General features: G+C 36.9%; 1 protein-coding gene across 3 annotated transcripts in view; it reads left to right on the top strand.

Annotated features, from left to right (window-relative positions):
* Positions 1-23,094, top strand: part of PREX2 (phosphatidylinositol-3,4,5-trisphosphate dependent Rac exchange factor 2) — a 181,305-nt gene that overhangs the window by 82,488 nt on the left and 75,723 nt on the right. For all 3 annotated transcript variants that reach the window (XM_082046899.1, XM_082046898.1, XM_082046900.1), the window contains exons 14-26: positions 838-887; positions 1,441-1,516; positions 2,249-2,321; positions 3,465-3,607; positions 3,761-3,853; positions 5,149-5,297; positions 7,912-7,997; positions 10,060-10,196; positions 14,098-14,215; positions 15,069-15,253; positions 18,033-18,194; positions 22,004-22,226; positions 22,559-22,766. In XM_082046899.1, the coding sequence (XP_081903025.1) occupies positions 838-887; positions 1,441-1,516; positions 2,249-2,321; positions 3,465-3,607; positions 3,761-3,853; positions 5,149-5,297; positions 7,912-7,997; positions 10,060-10,196; positions 14,098-14,215; positions 15,069-15,253; positions 18,033-18,194; positions 22,004-22,226; positions 22,559-22,766 (1,703 nt within the window). The remainder of the gene's footprint in view (positions 1-837; positions 888-1,440; positions 1,517-2,248; positions 2,322-3,464; positions 3,608-3,760; positions 3,854-5,148; positions 5,298-7,911; positions 7,998-10,059; positions 10,197-14,097; positions 14,216-15,068; positions 15,254-18,032; positions 18,195-22,003; positions 22,227-22,558; positions 22,767-23,094) is intronic.

Raw genomic sequence — 23,094 nt, 5'->3', positions numbered from 1 at the left:
TAAACTCCTTTATATTCAAACCTCTCATGATTTTGAGAAAATGTCAGAGCTGGGTATTCCATTACGGTACTATCCACTTTTCTGCACTCAGTTCTTAAGGTATATCTAGAATAACGTTCAGCGCCGAACTAACAGGCACAGCAAAGGAAGATGGAATCTAATTTGCTGCAGCTTATAATTGTCAGCCACAGTTCTTTCACATGTTAAAAACTTAATTATTTTTTGATAGTCTGCTAAGGAATACTAATGTGATATCTCGTTTTAAAATAACATATTCTGATAGTAGTTTCTTAAACTCCATCAAATATTTTATTTTTTGTTTTTAATTGAAAACATTTTGAATCTTTGAATCTTTTTGCTTTAAAAAAAAATATTAGTTGTAATTTCAATTTGTACCTGAAGTATTCATGCATGTAATCAAATGCAGTGGTTTTTACTTTAATTACTCACTTTGTGTGTAGAATAGCAACCAGTGACTGGGAAAACCTTAATACATGGAAACATTGCTTTATCTTTCAGGGTTGGTGTACTTTTCTTTGAAAGTACTGTACTTGCAGAATTTTTTTAGTGCTGCCTTAAAGTTCATCCTTTTTGCATGTGTCTCAGTGAAGCTTTGATTAGATTGGAAATGTTTTCTTTCGATAATTTCTTAATCAATATTGTTAGCTCGAAATATTAAGTCTTGGCACATGAAAATATGTAGAAATTTGAACAGACCTTTTTTACTATCCAAATGAAGGCATTTAGAACATATAGGCTTCCTTACTGCGTCCGTTCCTCTTATATTCTCAGTGGTGTGAACATGTTGTTAACTAACCTCATCTTTCTCTGTAACAGGGTGTACGACTGTACTGTCGCCTTCACAGTCTGTTTACCCCAGTAATTAGGTGAGTCCACTTGGGAAATCCATAAGGAGTCATTTGGAAGAAGTATATAATCTGAAGATGCTGTGTTTGAATGTAGGAACCTAATCCATCCTTTCAAGATTGGTCTCTTGGGAGTAATCAAACAAGATTGAAGGGCTATCATGACAAAAAGCATAACTGAATCATTAAATGATTGCAAACTCCATTCAATATGACCTTTTTTAACAGAATTTTAGAGCCTTCTAGGTTCTGATGGATATGCCTGTATGCTTACTGTATGTATTAATACACTCCATTACCTGATCTGGAGAATCCCAGCTTTAACAAAACAACTGACTTTTTACTCCAGTGACACTATCGCTCAAGTAAGATCTGGTCAGCCTCCTTTCTGTCCACACTGAAAGGGTCAACTTGCTTTTTTACTCCAGAGGCAACTTCTGAACTGTTAAAAAATGTTTCATTCCTTGCACTAACTTGTTTATAAAATACACTTTTTTTTTTTTTTCCTGTTAGGCTCTTTTGAGGTTTTGTTTGATTTTTTTTTAAATTTTAATTTTTTTTTTTATTTAAAAAGGGATAAAGATTATCACTTGAGAACCTACAAATCTGTTGTCATGGCTAACAAACTCATAGACTGGTTGATTGCACAGGCAAGTATAAACCTTCAGATTTATGTCCATTTTGCATTTTAGTTCTAATTTGAAAAGTAGTGATGTATTAAGCAGAATAACATGGAAACACTTTGTGTAAGGGTTATTAGAACAGCGTGTGTGAGTGTAATCTTCTTAAAGTAAGAGAAATCAGCCGTCAGCAGCCATGCTGTTCATGCCTTTTGTGCTTATCTTCTTTATTTGCAGTTGAACTTTAAATGTGTTAATGGGACTTAGCTTTGTGATTCAACATGTAATATTATTTATGGCTTAAAATGAAATGGATGGGCTCTGAAAAACTCCTACTGACTAGATGGATAAAAGTCAGTACTAATTTGTTGTCATCAGTTCTGTGTTATTTTAGCGGGACTAGGAACAAGAACGGGGTATCCTATTCACTCAGTCACCATGCACCAGTTCTATAAAATGAACGTTAAAACCTTGGACACTTTCAGATTCTATTATGTTCAGTGTTACTAAAATGTTTACGTATTTATTTGTAACTATAAAGAGGTATTACTACATAAAGGTCCCTTCCAACCCAGACTGTTCTATGGTTCTATGATAAACATGTATATACTGTTTTATGTGTATGCTATAAGTGCATATATAAAGATGGCGGTGGTAAATATACAATCATTGCTGCACCTGTGAGGTTATGCCATTATGCACAGAATCCATTTTGCTGCTATATTGAAAAATATTTTTAAAAAATATGGTATGTTTTAACAGGGGGATTGCCGGACGAGGGAGGAAGCGATGATATTTGGTGTAGCTCTTTGTGATAATGGGTTTATGCACCATGGTAAGTAAATACATTCTGTACAAACTATGCTTACCTTTTATTTAATGCTGTCTACATACTTGGAAGGAAATGCACGGGCTGGTAAAGATACTACAGAAGGGATAGGAAGTCATTTCACTGTATTGCTGAAGAGACCTGCGCTACAGTCTTCAAGAAAAAATAGCTCTTGTATGCTCTGAATGCGTTTTCAGTTGATTTTATAGCAGGTACGGAAGAATTCAGTTTCTAAAAGATTTAGGGGAGGCAGTTTTATTAGACACTTTGAAAGAGATTTCTTAAGTAGGTAATACATGTTTGCACAGATGAGACTTTAAAAAATTAGGAAATATGTAGAAAAGAAGTGAGACATTTTGGAGGAAGTGAATAAAGTATGGAGCACAACTTTAGAAAAGTGATGTGATGACAATAGGAGAAAATGGATTGTAGAAAAATGAGAAAATCATAAGGACAGTGGCAAACAAAGAAGAAAGGAGAGATATGTGCAGTACCAAAAATGGGGTGAACAAGGTCACTCTTAATACCATCAGAGGGAAGATTTCAGTGAAAGCGTTGAAGCAGTAGGTCATTTGCTGAAATGAAAAGAGGAAGAAATGGTTTTCTCACCAACTTGTATAGAGAAAGAAGGAGAATTAACTTCCTCTCCGGCACTCTTTGTTCTTTTTCTTTTGACTTTTGAACATGCAAACTTCATCCGTCTGCCAGTTTCGTCCACATCCCACCAAACCAATTTCTAATACTGAACTTGGCATGCTTCACCAGCTGGGGGGTGCCAGAACTTGGTGGTGAGCATCTCCAGCAGCTGTCCAACAGAACTTTTCAAAATAATCTTTAAAAATATTTTTAGGAAAAATCCCTGTGTTTGGAATTTTTACTAGAACCGTTTCAGGCTAATGTGTCTTCCTCAGCTTGGTGGAATCCAGATGTTGTAGTTGAAGATGAGCTCAGTGATACCTGTTTGTAATAGATCCAAATAAAAATCCTTGTTTATGTTAAAAATTAAGATTTACGTAGGTTCACACACAAAGACAGTTTGCTAGCATTCAATATGTGTACGCACGTTCAGTGTTTTATGTTTCATGAAAGATATTCAGAAGTTTAAAAGAAAAGAAAAAGGATTAATATGTGTGGTTTTGTATCATATAGTGTTAGAGAAAAGTGAATTTAAGGATGAACCACTGCTGTTCCGTTTCTATGCGGATGAAGAAATGGAAGGGTCAAATATGAAGCACAGACTCATGAAACATGATCTGAAAGTTGTGGAAAATGTCATAGCCAAATCATTACTGGTGAGTGAAACTCAATGATTGTCTGCTTTGAGTAAAAAAATTGGTTGTAGTGACAATAAATTAGCACTACGTATTGTTATTTAATAATGGGGATTTACTTTAGCTCGTCCTAATGCCTTTCTGAACAATATTTTTAACAATTTTATTTTTCAGATTAAATCTAATGAGGGCACCTATGGTTTTGGTTTAGAAGATAAAAATAAGGTGCCAATTATTAAAGTGGTGGAAAAAGGATCAAATGCTGAGGTATCAAGTATAATAAATTATCTTCCCTGTTTTATTCACTTGATCACAAGTCTATGTGTTGTACATCAGCTAGGAAAATCTATAGTAGTAGAAGGTAACAATGACAACTTTCCAAGAAAGCTGTGATTATGAATATTTTTCTTTTTTTTTTTTTTTTTTTTTTTTTTTTTTTTCCAATGTTGCTCTCACCATTATAAATTTCTGCTCAGGTAAATTGTTATACTGAGTGGTGATACAAAATTTATCATTTTATTTTTATACAGTTTATATTATTCCAGTGGAATAAACATTTTTGGTAGAACATGAAATCAATAAATCTAGTCTATGAGTTGCACTTGATATATTTCATAATAAAGGATGTATCAAGCTTTGGGTGAACTCTAGAATTTAGGAATCTGAATGAATAAATTACAGCCTTTCCATTTGTTAGTATTGCTCTAGATACTCTTTGGGTAAATTCATGTTCTGCTGAACTGCATGGGAGTCTCTATACGTGTGAACATAAAGTATGAGTCTGTTCCACAAGAGAAGTAATTTAGACCTAGATTTCAAGCCTTTGTAAATCTCATGGTGGAATAGAAATTTAAGATAAAAATAAATACAGCGAATCAATAATATAATACAGCCACAGAGCTGTGTCAAGGGTGATTTCTGGCAGTCAGGTTCTACCATCACCTCAGATGGTGCTAAGGCTTACCCTGTGCCCTGAGCCACTCTGTGTACTCCTGCCATCCAACTGCTTACAGTTCCTTTCATGTTAGACCAGAGTTTAAAAACTGTTTCCAGTTTGGCTTGCCATACCTTTGGCTCAAAGGCCATGAAACATTTAAGGATATTGATTTGTTCTGGCACTTAATAAATGCTCACTTACTAAAATATCAATCATTGATCCTTACGAAAAAAGGCTTTACTTTTTTTGAAGATTGATGGATGGACAAACTAGGTAACGTCATAAAAAAATAAATGGGCCCAGTGAAAACTGTGTTAAATATTCCAAATATTAACTGATATTGTAGCACTGTCATAAAATCTTGATTAAGACTAAGTCTTATATTTATGTCTCATCAGAATGAGTGTTTATTGTACCTTCACGTCAATTTAACCAGTTCTAGAAACATTTTGTGGTGTAAGTCTTTCATGCGTGATCTGTGAAGGAGACGTGAAGAATGTAAAGGAAGCGTGCGTGTCATTATTCCTACTGAGGTGTCATTATTCCTACTGCGTGCTAGCAGAAGAAAATATAACGTTAGTGATTCTAAAAGGCAAACATACACACAACTGTTACTGTTTTCTAGATGGCAGGCTTGGAAGTTGGGAAAAAAATCTTTGCCATTAACGGTGACCTGGTTTTTCTGCGCCCCTTCAGTGAAGTGGATTGTTTCCTGAAAGCGTGTTTGAACAGCAGAAAGCCCCTGCGGGTTCTTGTGAGCACTAAGCCACGGGAGTAAGTTGTTGTGCCTTTGGGGGAATTCTTACAAACTACAGTTGAAGTGAATTTTAAAAGACCAGTGGAACTTCAGACAGCACTGCTTTAAAGTTACTTTAAATGCTGTATCTAATCTGACTTTGTAAATTCAAGCCATTTGGTCTGCTTTGAATTTGTTTTATTACATTTGTCAAGTCAGTAAAAGCGCTTTAGACCATCAGCTCTGCCACTCTAACTACATGCAGGAACTGCAAGTGTAAATGAAATTTCCTTGACTATGTGAATAGTTTTGACCACTTATCTCTCACAGTGTTTACTAAACAAGTTGCTCTGCCTGGGACTTAGTTGCTGGTCTGGCAGAAGTCAGACTCTGTGATCTAATGGGCCACTTCAGCCTGTGTGCTGGTTGTGTAAACAGCAGGAGCAAGTAAAGAGCTCCCCATCTTTATCTAACAGATGCATTTCTGTACACAGGTTTGACCTTTCCTACCTGAATGCATTTTTTGTTAGGTGAAATAAATAAAAAGTGAGGCCTACTGGCTGGGTTCAGTAAGTATGTAAATGGGCATAGGTCTATTAATAAAGGTAGTGCAGTTGTTACTAGTTTGTACATACTGAAGAAAGAAGGGAGTGAGAAACAGTGGTCAGGAGTAATTCTAACAAAATTTTGTAGGGTAAGGAGGAGCCACCCTGTGTTACCAGCAAGGACACATGGGGTGCCTTGGGAATGGCTCTGGTTCAACGCTAGAATGACAACCTATTTTTCCTCTTAATAAGCAAAGGTGTGTTGAGAAATACAATGGCACCCGGAAATGGGAGAAGAGTAAAGAAAGAAAAATGGCATAAAGTTCATCATCTGGACTGATACTCCAAAAAACCCCCCCAAACAAGCAAAAACAACAACAACAAACCCCCACACCAGTAGATATTAATGTTGTAGCAAACATAAAAACCATATCTTGGCCTTTCTTTAGTATAGATCTTGGTTTAATTTCTGATAGAACTTGCCAGTGAAAATGTGGGTGAATTTCAAGGTTGATGGAGATGATCTCGTGAATGAGGAGTTCCGAGGAGCTGAAGAGTTCTTTTCTCAGTGCTGCCTGCTTTTTGTCAGGAGCTGCTGCTAGCACAGCTGTGTTGGCAGAAGAGACAGGTCTTAGCCTAATTCTTAGCCTAAACGGCCAGTGATGGTCTTCCATAGCTCATTAGCATGTTCACAAAGGATTTTCAGAATGAAACCATGTGGATAGTATCAACCTTAGTTTATATGTAAGTGTAGTATATAATGCTATAATTATGAAATATTTCACATGAAAATTTATTTATCTCAATAATGTTCTAATATTTAAAAAAAATTATATGCTTCAATGGGTTTTGGATCTCCCCTCACTGATAGTAGTCATCAAATGCTGAACATTATGTATACCAGAAAAAAATGACAGTACAAGAAATGATGCAATGATGTTATTCAAAACTAGCTGTGAATCAAGTTTATTACAGTCCAAATGTATTTAAAAATCGGTTTTCAGCATCGATTTGGGGTTTTTTTCTGCTTTTGCACTGGCAAATGGAGTTCAGGGCAAAGATCCCTCAACTAATAACGGAGCTGTCTCTGGAAGTAAAGGCTACAAAGTTAAATCAGCGCACTGTTATGCACGACCTGACTAGCTCTGATAAGAGCTATGCTTTATCTGGAATCCGAGCTGATATCATGTGGGCATGCTTGCTTACTTTGGGTGAGCTCAGGGCTTCATTTTTAGGAACAGATGTGAATTTTGATTCTCAGAACTGTGTTTTTGTTGGTCATGTTTGTCAGTTGGTTTATTACTGTCGCACTTAGACCAAATGAGAGCATAGCACAATGTGCTCACAAGTTAATGAACAGTAGTAGGTGATTCTTGCTTTACAAACCTCAATACTTTGCAGTATTTCTGAGCAGCTATGCAACAAAATATTTTTTCAATAACACTCACCAAGCAGGCACTTAAATCAGGGGTGTTAAAATAATTTTCACCGGGGGCCACATCAGCCTTGCGGTTGCCTTCAAAGGGTCAAATGTAATTTTAGGACTGTGTAAATGTAGGAATAGTTACCTACTTGCCTTTGAAGGCAACTGTGAGGCTGATGTGGCCTCCAGTGAAAATGAGTTTGATACCCTGACTTAGATGTTAACAAATTGTAATACGGATCTAGTCTCTGCAGTCTTCAGCAGCTCATCTGACCAGGCCTGCTGTGCTCTGTGGTCCCCAGCCTCTGTCCTCTTGGCTGAGACACCAGCTGCCTTCCCAGGGCTTTCAGTGATGCTGTGCTGTGGCAACTTACCCAAATCACAGTCCCTTTGGGAGGAATTTTAAAGCTATGGTGATGCTTTGGTCATAAATGGCATATTGAATCTCCCTGCAAATAAGTATTGACTTCCTCTGATTGGTTTTGGTACCTCAGCTTGCTGCTCTTCTTGATGTCAGTGGTGTAGAATATCTGGAATATGAATGGTGCTGTATCTGAAACTGCGAACTGGATCAAAGTGTGGACTCTTTAACACCTTTGTGAGCTATTATTGCTGTCCACTTTTACCTTGAATAACAAAATGCTACCTTTTGCTCCATTCATATTGAATCTTTGCTTGTATCAGGACAGTGAAGATTCCTGACTCTGCAGATGGACTTGGATTCCAGATTCGGGGTTTTGGGCCATCAGTCGTCCATGCTGTTGGGAGAGGTAAGCCGTAAGAGCTGTAGTGGTAAATATACACTTAATACCAAAAAGGCATGGCTGGGATAAATCAAAATTAGGTCCAGTGATTCAGCTCAGATCCCCCCCCCTCCAATAACAAGCAATGAAATAAAATGAAATAAGGTTAAGGCCATGCATTCTTCACAGACTGAGGAATAGCTGATGGATGCAAAATCACCTTCTCCCTGAGCGTTAATTTGTTAGGTGGCCATATGGTTCTGCAATGTTCTGAAAACGTTTTACAGAGAATGTACTTTTCACAAATCTTCTCAACGGTGCTAGTGACCCAGTCTGTCTTAGTAATTGCAGATGTTCCCTCTAAATACTCTTTTGTCTGTTTCGTGATGTGATTGTCAAATGCGTGCCATCCATAACTCACTATGTTCTTGACTGGTGCACCAGCGATAAAAGAAGTTGAAGCATTCTTTGTTGCTGTTGCATGTTGTTCATGGTAGAGCAAACTGACACTGTATTTTCAGCTATTGTGTGGCAGTTGTGTCCTTTTTACCCCCTCTTCCCTTTGTTGCTGAGGAATTTAGAGAGAACAGAACTGCAAAGCAGCCATATTGGGACAGAGCTCGATTACTTCTTTTTCTAGCCTGTGGTGCCAGAAATTAGATTTTCAAGAGAAAGTCTAATAAACTACAGACTGTTGAGCTGATATGATAATTATTTCTGCACCTGGATCTCAATTCAACTGCCTATCCTTATTCATTAAGCACATACTTTATTCCAATTAGCCTCAACAGTGTGTAAGTGCTTGCATGTGTGGTTTACTAAACCTGAGAGATATTAAGCATATGCTTAAATACTTTGCTAAATTGACCTTGGATTTTTTGGAGAGAGGGTTGTTTTTTTTTTGGTTGAGAGAAATTTAATGAGGCCTATTTAAATGGATTTTAAAAATATTTTGCGGGGGGAGGATTGAAATAGCTGTACTGGTGTCATTTCCAAAGATTTTTTTGATATTAGATTTAAAATGCAGCTATCATCTAAGCTGATAGTACCAAAAATGAGGAAATCCATGTCTATTCTTTTAAGTTATTTCCTTGTCAGATATGCTCAGCTGACAAGTCATGATGTAGTTTTTCTCTTTGTCAGCCCTGCAAATTCAGTGTGGCCTTTCTTGCATAGCGGCTGGCGTCTGAACCTCAGCCTTGCAGTCTCCAGGCAATACATTTTGACTTCCCTGGCACCTTTGTGGCAGTATCAAGAGAGACATGAAGGAGGTGAATGTTCAGGTAGCTGGAACTAAGGTCATACTCCAGCAGGCTGTCTTTCAGCAGTAGGCTTGAGTCACATTGAAAAGACTTGAAGACAGCTGCTATTTTTGCAGTACCTATTCAGTGGACGGAAGATTTTCCCAAGGTGGTTATTTCATTGTGAAGATAAATTCACCGAACCATATATTTTACGTTGCTCAAAGGGAATGTTTTGTTTTTCCCAAAAAAAATAATTAAATTTGAGATATCCTACTTCATTATCCTCTGATTAAAGCTGTAAGGCACTCCGCTGTAATTGAGTTGGTAAAAAATATTAAAATAAGAAACAAGATCCTTGGAAATGTCTTTGCGTTTGGATATTTCACTTAATGTTTAACAAGAAATTCTAGTATGTTCTGCTTTGTATGTAAGACAGAGACACCTGAAGTAGTAAAGAAACTCATAATCTTGGAGCATATAAAAGAATTTGAAGTAGAAGTGGTCTAAGTTACAATTAGTGAGTTTCAAGCTAGGGCTTTTTTTATCCTTTTAAAATCCTTTAGGACATATTTTCCACATTTTCATATCAATAATCAATGTTGGTCTTATGAAACAGCCTTTTGAAAGTAGTCTGGTCCCTTTTCATGAAATTGTCTGCTGGGGAAGACTATTTTTTATGGAGTCCACCTGAGTGCAGAAGCACCCTGTGATCTGGGGAAGTATGCAGGAATCAGTGGGAGCAGATTCTGATTTAAAAAATGAGGCCTTTGGACTGTAAGTTTTAAAGGAGATGTTCAGGAAATGAAGTCGGTTAACTAAGTTTGTTTTGTTTTGTTTTTTAATAGGAACAGTAGCAGCTGCAGCAGGTCTCCACCCTGGCCAGTGCATAATCAAAGTGAATGGTATTAATGTCAGCAAAGAGACTCATGCAAGTGTTATTGCGCATGTCACGGCATGCAGGAAGTACAGGCGGCCAATGCAGGTGCGTCTCAACCTTGTACCCTTACAGATTTTATTTAAAATTTTTTTTTGGTCAGAGCAAACACTGTGTTGTGTATCTCTGTCCACATATCTGTTGTGTTTGAGTGGGATGAGGGGAAATGAGTGGTGAATAAAAGAGCAGGGAAACCAGTTGAATTAGAAAAGCTGAAGATTGCTCAATATTTTGCTCATGATCAAGGTCTGTTTAATTTCTGCACTGAAGTACATCTAGGCTTGCAGCAATTTTTTTTGCATATGCAACATTGGAAAGATTATTTTGAATGCTTCTGCAGTTCTGTGCAGAAGGCATTCTGAGGTGTATTCCCATCATGATGGAGAGTGATTTACAGAGCTCACTGCCTGCTCAGCAACAGGAAAGTGCAATGCAAAAAGCTCAACTTCTTCCACAATTTTGTAACACTTCAGCACATAGAGAGCACAATGCACATACTCCATCCATAAAAGTCTCTGTGTTCCCATTGCATTCCAATCTTGGGAATAAACATACATTGAGGGACTCAGAATTTCCCTTTTTTTAGTGTAAGCATGCAGTTGTTATTACCTTTTTCACATTAGTTTAGGAGAAAATCTTAAGTTTCCAAGACACAAATTTAAGGAAGAAAACCAAAACCAGCTGGATTCTATAATGTAATTTTTCCAAGTCCCTGCAAATTTTTCATAAACTGTGAACCAGTATAATTAATTAACTTCACAAACACTTCCAGTGCATGTTAATTGAGAAGAAAAATCCAATTAAAATCAAGAGTGAAATCCTTCTCCCACACCTACTGCATAGATATGAGATAAGAATTACAAGTAAACGGTAGTTGGAACTGTGTCATGCAAGTACAGTCTTTATGAAAATGTTTGTCCGGATGTTTGTGTTTAAACTCTGATACAGAATTGAAGTTGTTACATAGCACATCAAGATCAAGCTCGCCTATTCTTTAAAGGAAGATGAGCTCTAATAAAGAGAAGGTGCTGTGTTCACTAGTAGCAAAACTGCCTAGAATAAAAGATAAATTAATTTATTTACAGCAGATGTGTTCTCTGTGTGTAACTATGGAGTTCCTATAGAGATTAATGACATCCAAAGAGGATTGATTAATGTTGTCTGGCATGAATGCCTTGCTGTGCAAAATTACTGTGTGTTTGTTTGTTTTTTTAATCCACTTGTGTAATATGTTGGAGTCCATAACTGTTTTTTATTTCAATCTTAAAAAGTAGCTGATCATAATTCAGCAAATCATAACTAAAATCCCTCAGACAGACAAGTAAAACTTCATTTAGTATATAGTGCTATCAAATACTATGGGAGACCTGTCTAGACTGAAATAAGTGGCAGTATTCCCACTGGTGTCAAGGCAGCTAAAATTTCATTTCCTATTCAGAAATTTCAGTTTTTAATTATTTGGAAGATGACTATGGATTTCTCCTATTTTGTAACTACAGTGCATTAGCCTATCATTTAATTAACATGAATACTACAGGCTCCCCTGTGGTTGACAATTGCATAATTGAAAGGGGTCTTTTTATATTTCCTGCATGTTCCACTTCTCAGGGTGAGGAATCTTCCTGCTTGTCTGGAGAGTGAAGTTTCATTTCAGCTTCTTGCACTGTGAATAACTGTGTAACTTCTGTTGGACAATGTTTCTATTCTTTCTGTCCTGTCTGGATAAAGAAAATTGAAAGCAGATTTGACTTCTTGGAATTAAAATTTCTTTGCAGTGATGCTAACCATGATGTGACAGATTTATGCTTAGTTTGTGCCTCTGCAGTGCTTGTGGAGAACATCGCTCTAAATCATATTGTGTTACATCTTGTGTTAACTTTGAAAGAGGGGCTTCCAGTTTAAGTAGTTAGTCCTTCCATGAGGCCATGTTACATTTACATAATGGAGGAACCCTTTGACATAATGTAAATCTCCTATTAGAGATTGGCATGTCAGTCTTAATACTGGCATGCAGACCTGTGGGACTCCATCAACAAGCAGCAGGATTTTAGGTGTACCTGTGAAGAGGTGTGGGTTTCAGAAGCATTTCTGACTATCAGCTTGTGCACAGGTGTCCTCCAACAATTGACAGAGAGCTCTGAAAGTCAAGCTTCCTTATTAAAATATTTCAGTGCCTTTTGGGGAAAAGTAAGGCATAGACAAATCTAGAAAAACTAGAGAGAAGGAGTAGCTTAATCTTTCAAACATTCTGTCATCTATGATTAATGGGTTGAAGATAGCAGCTGGATGTTGTATATTAACAAAGCATAATCAGAGGTACTTGGCATTTTGTGTGAAAATTGTAATATTTAGCTTAAATGCTGGTATCCTTCCTTAACTTTGAATTGTTCCACAAACTTACTTTTAAAGTCTGTTGTCGAGGGTTAAGATTGCGGGGTGACAATAAAACCCTGGCAGATATATTGTTAACCCCCTCTCCCCTCCCCCACTTCCCCCTTTGCCCCTCCCTCTCCCCCCTTTCCACTCAGGGCAGGCGATCGGGAGGGAAAGAAGGACAGAGAGAAGAGAGTTGGAAAAAATTAAAGATGTTTTACTAATGCTACTCATAAGAATAGAGAAAATAATACAAAATATACAAAACCAATCTTGAAAGTCTCAGCAACTGCAGAGCTGGCACACAAAGTCCTGGATTAGACTCTGCAGCCAACCGGAGCTGGATTCAGTCTCTCACTAGACCTCAGTTCGCAGGGACGACTAGCAAGGTCCTCTCCTAATGTCGGCCATAAGCAGAAGCAACGAGATCCTCGTGATCTCCCACTTTTATATGAAGTATTCACGTGAATGGAATGTTATACACAGTTGGTCAGTTTCTTGGTCACCAGTTTCTCGTTGCCCCTCTCGCGAGATGTCCATCCATGCTTATCAATAAGTTCGCATTCCATTGCTAGGTTTACCAAAACATGTGTCTGGTTCTCCAGGAAAATGCAGTTAATATGAAGGCTTTAGCTGACAGGCAAATTCACTAAAAGAGAAACTTGTTTTTAACAAAACCAGGACATCTGTGAATTCAGATTGGTCATAATTGTGTCATTTATTCTACTGTAGCTGTTAGAGAGACAGTGATTAAATGACTGTCAAGCTTCTTTTGAAGTGTAAGGTGAAGTCTGGAGATGCCATACTTGACAGACCCTTCCACAAGGATGTGATGGGCATGTGGCTGAGTAAGTGAGGGGGGAGAACAAGATGTAAGGTGTACACGTGGCTTCTTCATAGGCTGTATGGCAAAGCCACGATTCCTGTCCTCACATGTCAGTCACATAAGATGCTGGACTTTTGGGACCTGTGATTCTTTCTTTTTTGAGGGTTTTGAAAATCAGTTTGATAGATGGAAAAACTTCTTGTAAAATAACTGTAGTCAAGGCAGATATAGGTAATGAAGGCTGCAGTGTATCTTCTTCTTGCCAGTGATGTGTAGGTGACAGATTAACTGGAGATACTGTGTCTTTGGTTGGTATTCCGTATTTGCCAGTAAATTTGTGGATGCACAGCAGATGGAGCAATGCAAAAATTGGTTGTCTTTGTTTTTTCACTCTTTCTTCTCCCAGATATTTTTCAAGGTACAGGTTGATTTGAAATGTCTTAAATTTTTTTTGGCAGAGACATGCAACTGAGAGATGTCATGCTGTCACAGATTTCATACTGTCTCGTGACAGTATACTCTGAAATAAAAAAAAATTAGTTAACAAAATGCTTCAGATGGTTTTAGACACAGCCAAAATTCTCCGTAGTTTTCAAAATATTATTTTCAACTTGGAGTTCAGAAGGCAATAATGCTGATAATAATCAGGGAATTCAAACATCTGTTTCATGTTTCATAGCAGTGAAATAAGTTGTTATCTATTGCCCTTGCAAAGCTTTTCCTAGCTGCCTTTTTTCTGTTGTTATTTAGCAAGATTCTATACAGTGGGTTTACAACAGCATTGAAAGTGCACAGGAAGATCTTCAGAAAACAACCACCAAGCCCTCTGGAGATGATGGAGGAGATGCCTTTGACTGCAAAGTGGAAGGTATATGATGCTTGTTTTGATTTTGTTGTTGCTCAGAACGTTGGTGTAGTAGCTAGGAAAATATAGGCAGTGGTTTTGTTTTCAGCAAGGAAATTGCAAGCAGACTGTAAGATGTGATTTACATAAGGAGTTGTTTTTTTATGTATTCTAAAGATATAAATTTAACATGCTGTTGTCTGAAAATTATTTTACTTCCCATTTTCAGAAAAAGCTGCTGTGTACACTTAAGGGAAAATCTGTTCAATTTTCATTCATAGAATAGATAATACTAGGAATTACCTGATTTATTTTCACCACTAGTAATAATTTAAGGCTAAATTAGATGTGTTAGTCACTACTGCATGAGAAATCAGCTATCCTTCAGATTATTTTCAGACAATTAACATTTAGATAAAGTTGCATTCATATGCATCATGGTGATTAAAGAGACACTTAACGTATTTATGTTCTCTGGGTAAATGCTGATATTGTGCTTTCATTTCTGAATGTTGACACTTTTCATGGTCATTTTATTCTAGTTTATTTAGAAGTTCTCAGTTTTCCTTTTTTTTTTTGTTGATTTTTATTTCTCTTGATTATAAACGAAATTGAATTTGTCCCCTTCAATAACTATTTGTAAAGAGAGACTACAGTGACTTGTCTGCTCATGCCTCTTCAGCAATCTAGTATTTTAGCATCCATAAACCTACTGGTGTTCTGATTATTAAGTCATTTGGCTGGTAGCTGCGGCTTTTGATGAGTGTTTTTTAAATAGAATGATTTGAAATACCTGTTTCTAGAACGTATGCCTTTGTCCTTTTCAGTTCAATGGCCAGCCCTCCTCAGCTGATTTGTGTTCTTTTCCTTATTCTAGAGGTAATTGACAAATTTAACACTATGGCAATAATTGATGGGAAGAAAGATCATGTGAGTTTGACTGTTGACAATGTTCATCTGGAGTATGGAGTAGTTTATGAGTATGACAGCACAGCTGGAATAAAGTGCCACGTGTTAGAGAAGATGATTGAACCAAAGGGATTTTTCAGCTTGACTGCAAAGGTATGAAGCAGTTTTTGTATGTACTAATTCTTACTATGCTTAATACCTGTGGAGCAACTTCTGTCTTTTGCTTATTCTTAGGATTATATGTATTTAATACCTTATATTGGGTCACCTTTATCCCTGTGGCATTTTGAAGGATGATTGTGTACTCAGGAGGCAAACAAAGTTATGGTGAGGTTATAAATTGAGCCTCTGAACTGAAAAGATGTTAAAGAATGTGAAAGTCTTCCATTCCTCCTGCCCCTCTCTCCTTTTTCTTAATTATTGAATAAAACTGGAAAGAAAGTCAAAGACTCACTGAAGTGTCATAACTTGGTGAAGGTAGGCTGTAGTTTCCAAAAGTTACTTAATCTCAGCATAACTGCGTGTACAACTTTCAAAATGTGAAAGGAGTAGTGCAACATTGGGCTTTTGTATGTCTGAAAGTTAAATAAACCTGTGCATATATTGGTGATATCACAGAGGAAGAAAAAAATACAAGTGCAACTTCAGAATTTACTTTGGAATTTTTATTTTGTGAATATTTCTAAATGGCAAAATCTGTGATTGCTCTAAAGGGGATGTGATTTTTTTTTATATCTATATTGGGTCATTGTTTGAGCCAAACTGACAAATAATGTAGTCATATAGCTTTTACTAAGTTTGTTTTTATCTTTTCACACACATATGCATGCTAACAAAGTACACTTAATAAAAGTATGAAAGCCTACATTTTGGGGAGTGCCTTGGTATCTGCACATTTCTTTTTCTGCTGATCTTCCATCAGAAGTATAAACTAAAGTACTGATCACTTACTGAAATTAATTAGGCATGGGCACCTGTTTCTTTTCCCTGACTTCACTTTGGAGCAGGTCAGGTTGACAGACATGGGAGTAACTTCATGCACCAACATGATGAGATTTGCTAGATCTGTTCTAGTCAGTGCTTCAGGTCATAGGCCTGAAAGATATTAATTCCTGTTGTAATCACAATTTCATGTAAAACGTTTAATGTATTGTTTTCTAATGGCTTATGAAACATTTTTCCATTGCTCTGTATGGAGTAGTTAAGTAAAGAAGTACTTTCAGCACACTGATTCTGGCCTTAAATAATGCAGTGTCATCACTCTTAGTGTTTAGGCTGGTTAAATAAATACTTAGAAATTATTAAAAAACAAGAAGGGAATGTAATGTGACTATGTTAGAATAATATAAAGTTTATATCAAGTGATAGTGGTCTAAATGGCTACAAAAGGTCCACTGGTAGAAAAAGAAGGTCCCTTAGCTCAAAGGTGATAGTACAAATTGTAGTGGTGTTTCATCAAATATAACTGTCTACAAATGGTTTTAAATACTCTAAACATAAACTTCTCTGTGCATTCAGTGGGGTCTTATCCTTCTCTCCATACGCTTCTTTCTTTGTTGTGTATTTATTGTTACTTTGCATTTTTAAACATCTGTAGTTTGCATCATATGTAGGAGGGGAGTGAAGTAATCCCAGACTGCTTTCCTGTATTGTGCAAATCTTTGTGCTAGTTGTTATGATGAGAAGGCATCCAAAGTTGTGCTGCAAAAGTTACTGGTTTTGAATGTACTTATTTTAATATACAGCTGCAAAAAACCTCACCTGAATTATTTTCATTTCTATTATTAATTAAACCTGACATAAAGGAAGCTTAGACGTACGACCAAAGAGACTGGGATGTTTTAATACAGTAATTAAACACTGTAGCAGAAGAGTTAAAGACTTTGCTTAATTCATCCTGCTGGGGACCTGAGGAAAAAAATCTCTCAGGATCTACTACTTTTTAATCTGTGACTTCTTAAAAACTTCAGTTTTGCACTTCAAAATTTCTGTATGTTATCATGTTTTTCTGAACTCCTTGGTGGAGTTTATAAATCGTATATTACGTCTGTGATGGTGGATAGTATAATAATGAATTATAGCAGAAGTGAATTACAGACCTAAGTCCCATGCTGGAGTCGTACTGTATGTGGTGTTTGTCCAGACTGCTTTGAGTAGCTCTTTTCTTCTTTAGAGGCCTTAATCTGGATTTTGGGTGCCTCTCTTAGAAAGTTATTTTGGGTGTGTTTTTCAAACATGTCTTCAGAGTTGGACCTAACTAGCAGGAGACATCTTCCAAGTTCTGTAACACAGGGAATTTCAATGCCTGAAATGTAACCCTGACTCCAAAACCAGGGCTGTATCCTACCCTCACCTCTTCAACGTGCGTTTTCTTTCAGTTCTCTATCACCATCATTTGCTGGTGGTACTCCTGTCCTAGGAAAACTTGAGCCTTTGCTGGGCAATATAGCTTCTTCTGTTCCCCATCTCCCATTTATATATGCAGGATATATAAGAGGATCGTACTCAGTTTTGTTCTATGCTTTTTCAATGTGTTAGTGTCACTTTTACTGCAAAACCAAAGTTTTGCTACAAGTAATGAATTCATTCATCAGCTTTGCATAGTATGTGCTGTTCAAGTAAATACAGCAGATAATGTATTTCAGAGGAGCCATAGTGGTTACATTAGTAGGAAATTAGTAGTAAATCCATTATCAGACAATGTCACGAGAAGTTAAATAAAAGTGCTTATTATAGGTATAATTTATGCAGGGGATAGATTTAAAGAAACCGCTTCCCCAGTTTCATTAATTGTTGTTCTGCAGCATTGCCTGTAATGTTAAAAGGCAACTGATTATCAGGCTTTTCAGCTTTAATTCTAAGGGATATTAAGTAAGGGGATATCTTAGCCATCTTATTTCATAACATACTGCTTTTGTTTTTATTATCTTAGATTCTTGAAGCACTGGCAAAAAGCGATGAACATTTTGTGCAGAATTGCAACAGCCTCAATTCCTTAAATGAAGTGATCCCCACCGAGCTTCAAAGTAAATTCAGTGTCATCTGCAGCGAGAAAATTGAGCATATCTATCGAAGAATCTCTAGTTATAAAAAGGTACAACCTGCATGTCCTAAGCTTGGCGATATTTCTCTTTTAAGGGAAAAACAAGGGAATGTAGTACAGTTTGAATAACTCTTCAAAAATGTCTATTGCAATGACAAAAATATGGCTGAAAGTTTAGCTATTTTGAGGTGTGAATACCTAAACTGAGTAACTGCAAAAATTCTTTTCAAACTGTGCTCTTTATTACCCCTTATTTAGACACTGTGTGGATTATATCCTTACTTGTTTGCTGTCTTCAGTTGCAGATACAATCAACTGCATATTTTCCACAGAAGGCCCAGCATTCTTCTAAATGCCTTAAACCAGTACTCTAGTGAATTTGCAGATGTTAACCAAAATGAGGCAATAACAGCTGAATTGGCTTTTTTCCTTCTAATCTTCCATCTTAATTTTAAATACCAAATTGTTACCCTTTTATTCATCTTCTATGTCCTTCAAATTGGTATGACTTTTTCTAGCAAGACTCTTAATAGTAATAGCTCTGTAAATTGTTAGATTAACTTGGGTTAATAAAACATGTAGCACAGAAAAAAGGAGAAAGTGCTGATTTTCATACAGTTGACATCTAAATTAATGAGATGCGAATGAATAAAGTATGACCTCTAGTTGCAGTCAGTGTATTTCTCTGTAGTTGTTTTGCTAAGCAGGGCATAAATGAATCAACCATTCGCCAGTTTGTTAATGCAAACTTACATTCTCATCTTGGCTTCTGGTTCCTCTCCCATACAAGCTAGTTCTTGGGGGTTGGAACTAGTTTGAAGTAAGCCCAAAATGGTAACAAAGAACTGGCTCTGCCCTGTCTTATCTCAGTTGGGGTCTGAGTTGGGACATTTACAAACTGCTCTGTTCTGAGAGTTAATACGCAAAAAATTGAAAGGAAACAAAAAGGAAAAAGAGGTTCAATGTAGGAGCTTCACACAGTTCTTAAAGTTGCATGGAAAAGAACAGATAATGTTTTCTTGTTTTTCAAAGAAAAGGAGGGAAAACTGTAAGGAAAATCTGTAGCTTCAGTAGGATGAAGGCCAAAAAGTGGTTTTCCAAAGACTTTCCAGGGTGCTCTCTGACAAGAAATCGAATAAACTGAGGAGCTGAGTAACAGAAGGAGACATCAAAAGGATTCTAATACTGCAGTACCAAACATCTGATGTGTCAGTTGTTTGCCTGAATTACACTCCTCTGTTTTTTTCTATTTAATTAAAATTCGAAATATATTTTTAAAAAATTATTAGCTTTAACATTAATAATAGTGTATTTAGAGTTCAAGTAATGTGTAGGTGGTTTAACTTTCCCATAGCCAAAAAATTTGAGCATGATGTACAGTTTCTTTACAGGAGGCCAAGATGATATATGAAATTTTATTATATTATACTGGGTATGAAACAAACAGCCTCAGGGAAGTTTTCATAGTGCTTATACTGTCTAGAAGCAGATCTTGCTGATACAAACTGCACTTCCAAGCTCATCTGCTCAAAAATCAGTAGTTTCACAGTTACAGCTTTTAATGACAATTAGTAATGCAATGAATTTCAGGAATAGATATGTCGTTTTCTTGGCAAGGTAAGGGTAACCATAGTTACAGGAGACTTTCAGAGCGCCTGAGCCCAGCTTGGTTCCTGGTTTCACTGTGAAAGTTTGAGTTCTATAAATAGAAACCCTGTAGATTTCTGCAGTTCCTACTATTATTATTATCAGAACATTTTGCTCATAATAGACCTCGAGTCCAGTGCCATGAGTCCCAGATGTTTCTGAACACATATATGAAAAGAATTTTAGGCCTGACTTATGACCTGATTAAATTGTAGCCAGGCATTTGGTCTCTCTGGAGCAGGATGTGTGGGAGATTGAGATGTGAAATATGTACTGCTTGCAAGAACATTTTCATCACTGAATGTCCTTAGTGCCCTTCTTAACTATTTGTACATTCTTCAGCCTTCAAACAATTCCATAATTGGATTTCTTGTAACCTTCCAGATCTTATTCTGATATAAATATTTAAAAGTTACTAATCAGTCAAATGTTCATCAGGCTGAAGTAATATGGCACCAAAATAAGCAGAAATGTAAATCCTAGCACAAAAACATGTTGTTACTCAGAAGGGATATACCTTTGTTCAACTCAAGTGTTAGGCAAAACTTGACTGATTGAATTTGTACTGATATTTATTAGAGAGGGAACTTTGCAAATTAGCTTTGAAAATAATCTTACACGTGAGCTATGCTCCATACCTGCGCTAGGTCTGCGCAATATTTCGACTGGACAAATACTGTGATTAAAATACCAGGGACTTGGAACTGATTGTGTCTTTTCCAGAAAAAAAATTTCCCCTAACAACAAAATGCAGTGGAAAGGACATATTTTGACAAAAATCCTACTTGTGACTGACAAGTCTCTTCTCCGGTGGGAAAGCTTGATCTCATGACTTTTGTGATTCTAAAATAGGTGTATTTTCTAAGTGTCCAAATTTGGTACAGTTCAGTCAGTCGGCCCACCTTAAAAAAACAAATGTATCTAAGGCTGTTCAAGAATGTGCACAAAATTTCTGATGTTATAGTGAAGGAGATGTGGCTAAGCACTGTATTAGAATTATACCATAAAACATTTTCATCATTGCTGAGCTGATATATGGGGGAGAAAAGAGGTAGTGGAGTAGCAAAGTCTGTAAAATATGGTATTTGCAGTTTTTATGCTCTAACATTTATTAGCTTCGCAGAATCACTCAAATCACAGAATGGTTGAGGTTGAGAGGGACTTCCAAAGGTCTTGTCCAAAACCCCTGCTCAAGCAGAGCCACCTAGAGATGGTTGCCCCAGAACTGTGTCAGTTGGCACTTGAGTATCTCTTAAGAGGGAAATCCAACAACCTCTCTGGGAAACCTGTGCCAGTGCTTGGTCACCCTCACAGTGAAAAAGTGTTTCCTGATGTTCAGAGGGAACCTCCTGTGTTTCAGTTTGTGCCCATTGCTTCTGGCTCTGTCACTGGGCACCGCTGAGAAGAACCCAGCTCCATCCTCTTTGCACCCTCCCCTCAGGTGTTTGAATACATTGATGAGATCCCCCTGAGCCTTTTCCAGCCTGAACAGTCCCAGCTCTCTCAGCCTTTCCTCACAGGAGAGATCATCTGGTCCCTTAACCATCTTGGTGGCCCTTAGCTGGACTCTCCAGTATGCCCATGTGTCTCTATTTCTGGGGAGCCCAGAACTGGACCCAGCACTCCAGGTGTGGCCTCATCAGTGCTGAGTAGAGGGGCAGGGTCACCTCCTTCCACGTGCTGACAACAGCTCTGCTAATGCAGCCCAGGAAACCATTAGGAAGGACTTAATCCTTCCTGAATATGAAATTCATAATTCATAGCTTCCAATCCTGTTTTTATTATAGCCTCAGGTAAAAATTTAAGATTTTTTTTGCGAGACATTAACTTGAAAACATCTATGTCAGCAGATGTTTATAAATGTTGTGTAGTACAGCACTGGATCATAGAGCATTTCCAGACTTTCTCCCCAGGAAAACACTTAATATTTTACTATGGTGCAATGAAAATAAATTATATTTCCTTGTTACAAGGCTAATTACAATTATAAATATAATCTACTTCAAAACCCAACCTCTCAGAAATATAAAATGAAAACTATTTTTTCTTTCCCTTATAGAGAAAGATGGAAATATGAAGTCAAGATGTCTGAAGTCAAGGTTGCCTGAAATATTTTATACTTTGTTTTCTAGTCAGGTACACAAGTTTTGTCAGCCAACTGCTGACACATCAAAAGCTGTTAATAAAAATGTTGTTTTCTTTCCCCCTTCTAGTTTTCAAGAGTATTAAAAAACAGAGCTTGGCCTACCTTCAAACAAGCTAAGTCAAAGATTTCACCACTTCACAGCAGTGATTTCTGTCCAACCAATTGCCATATCAATGTGATGGAAGTGTCTTACCCTAAAACCTCAACTTCCCTCGGTAGTGCCTTTGGTGTACAGTTAGACAGCAGAAAACATTCTTCACATGAAAAGGAAAATAAGAACACTGATCAAGGTAAGTCCATCGCACTTGAAAGAACTACTTCCAGTGCTTCTTATACAGAGTCTTAAAAGGTAACTGGTTTAGGTTTATGTCCCAAATATTAGAATTAAGGACAAGGCTTTATGAAATCCTTCTGTTTTAAAGCATAATAAATACTAGTCATAATTTCACAGTAACTTTTTCCTTAAATAGCTTGAGTTTGATATGCAAAATAAAATACAAAATTAAATCATTACATGAAGCTTTAAGCAGGAAAAAAGTTCACTGTCTGTTGGGTATTTTATGAACTTCAAAATGTATGTTGAAAAAAAGATAATGATGTAATGTATTTGGATTATTCCCAGGTAAACTGAATCCCATGATCTATGTCCAACATACCATTACTACTATGGCTGCTCCTTCAGGACAGTCTCTTGGCCAGCAAGAGGGCCATGGTCTGAGGTACCTCTTAAAAGAAGAAGATTTAGAAACACAAGATGTCTATCAAAAATTACTGTTCAAATTACAAGCTGCACTGAAAGAGATGGAAACATGTGTCTGTCAAATAGATGAGTAAGTAAATATTACCTTCTGGACCTGCCTTTAATTTTTCCATTGAAGATACTGATGCATGTGGGAACTGTTTTTGTGCAGTGTAGGATCAGTGTTGGGTTCAGACAGAATTAAGGCAAAGAACTTAGGTGTAGCTAATATTATATTATGTTCTTTTCCCCTAGCGTCCCTGATTTTTTTTTCCCCACTTTAGTTTGTAGCTTTTCTCTTGAATGTGGAAATGCTAATTATTTTGAGGTGAGAGAAATAGGAGGCCCACATGTCATCTAAAATTTCACTAGGAATGGAAACAAAGGGCAGAGGTATAAAAACAGCTTTTATTGAACTC

Source organism: Streptopelia decaocto (assembly GCF_964273445.1).
Source record: "Streptopelia decaocto genome assembly, chromosome: 2".
In the NCBI taxonomy this organism is placed as follows: Eukaryota; Metazoa; Chordata; class Aves; order Columbiformes; family Columbidae; genus Streptopelia; species Streptopelia decaocto.
This window is presented reverse-complemented; position numbering and strand designations above follow the sequence as displayed.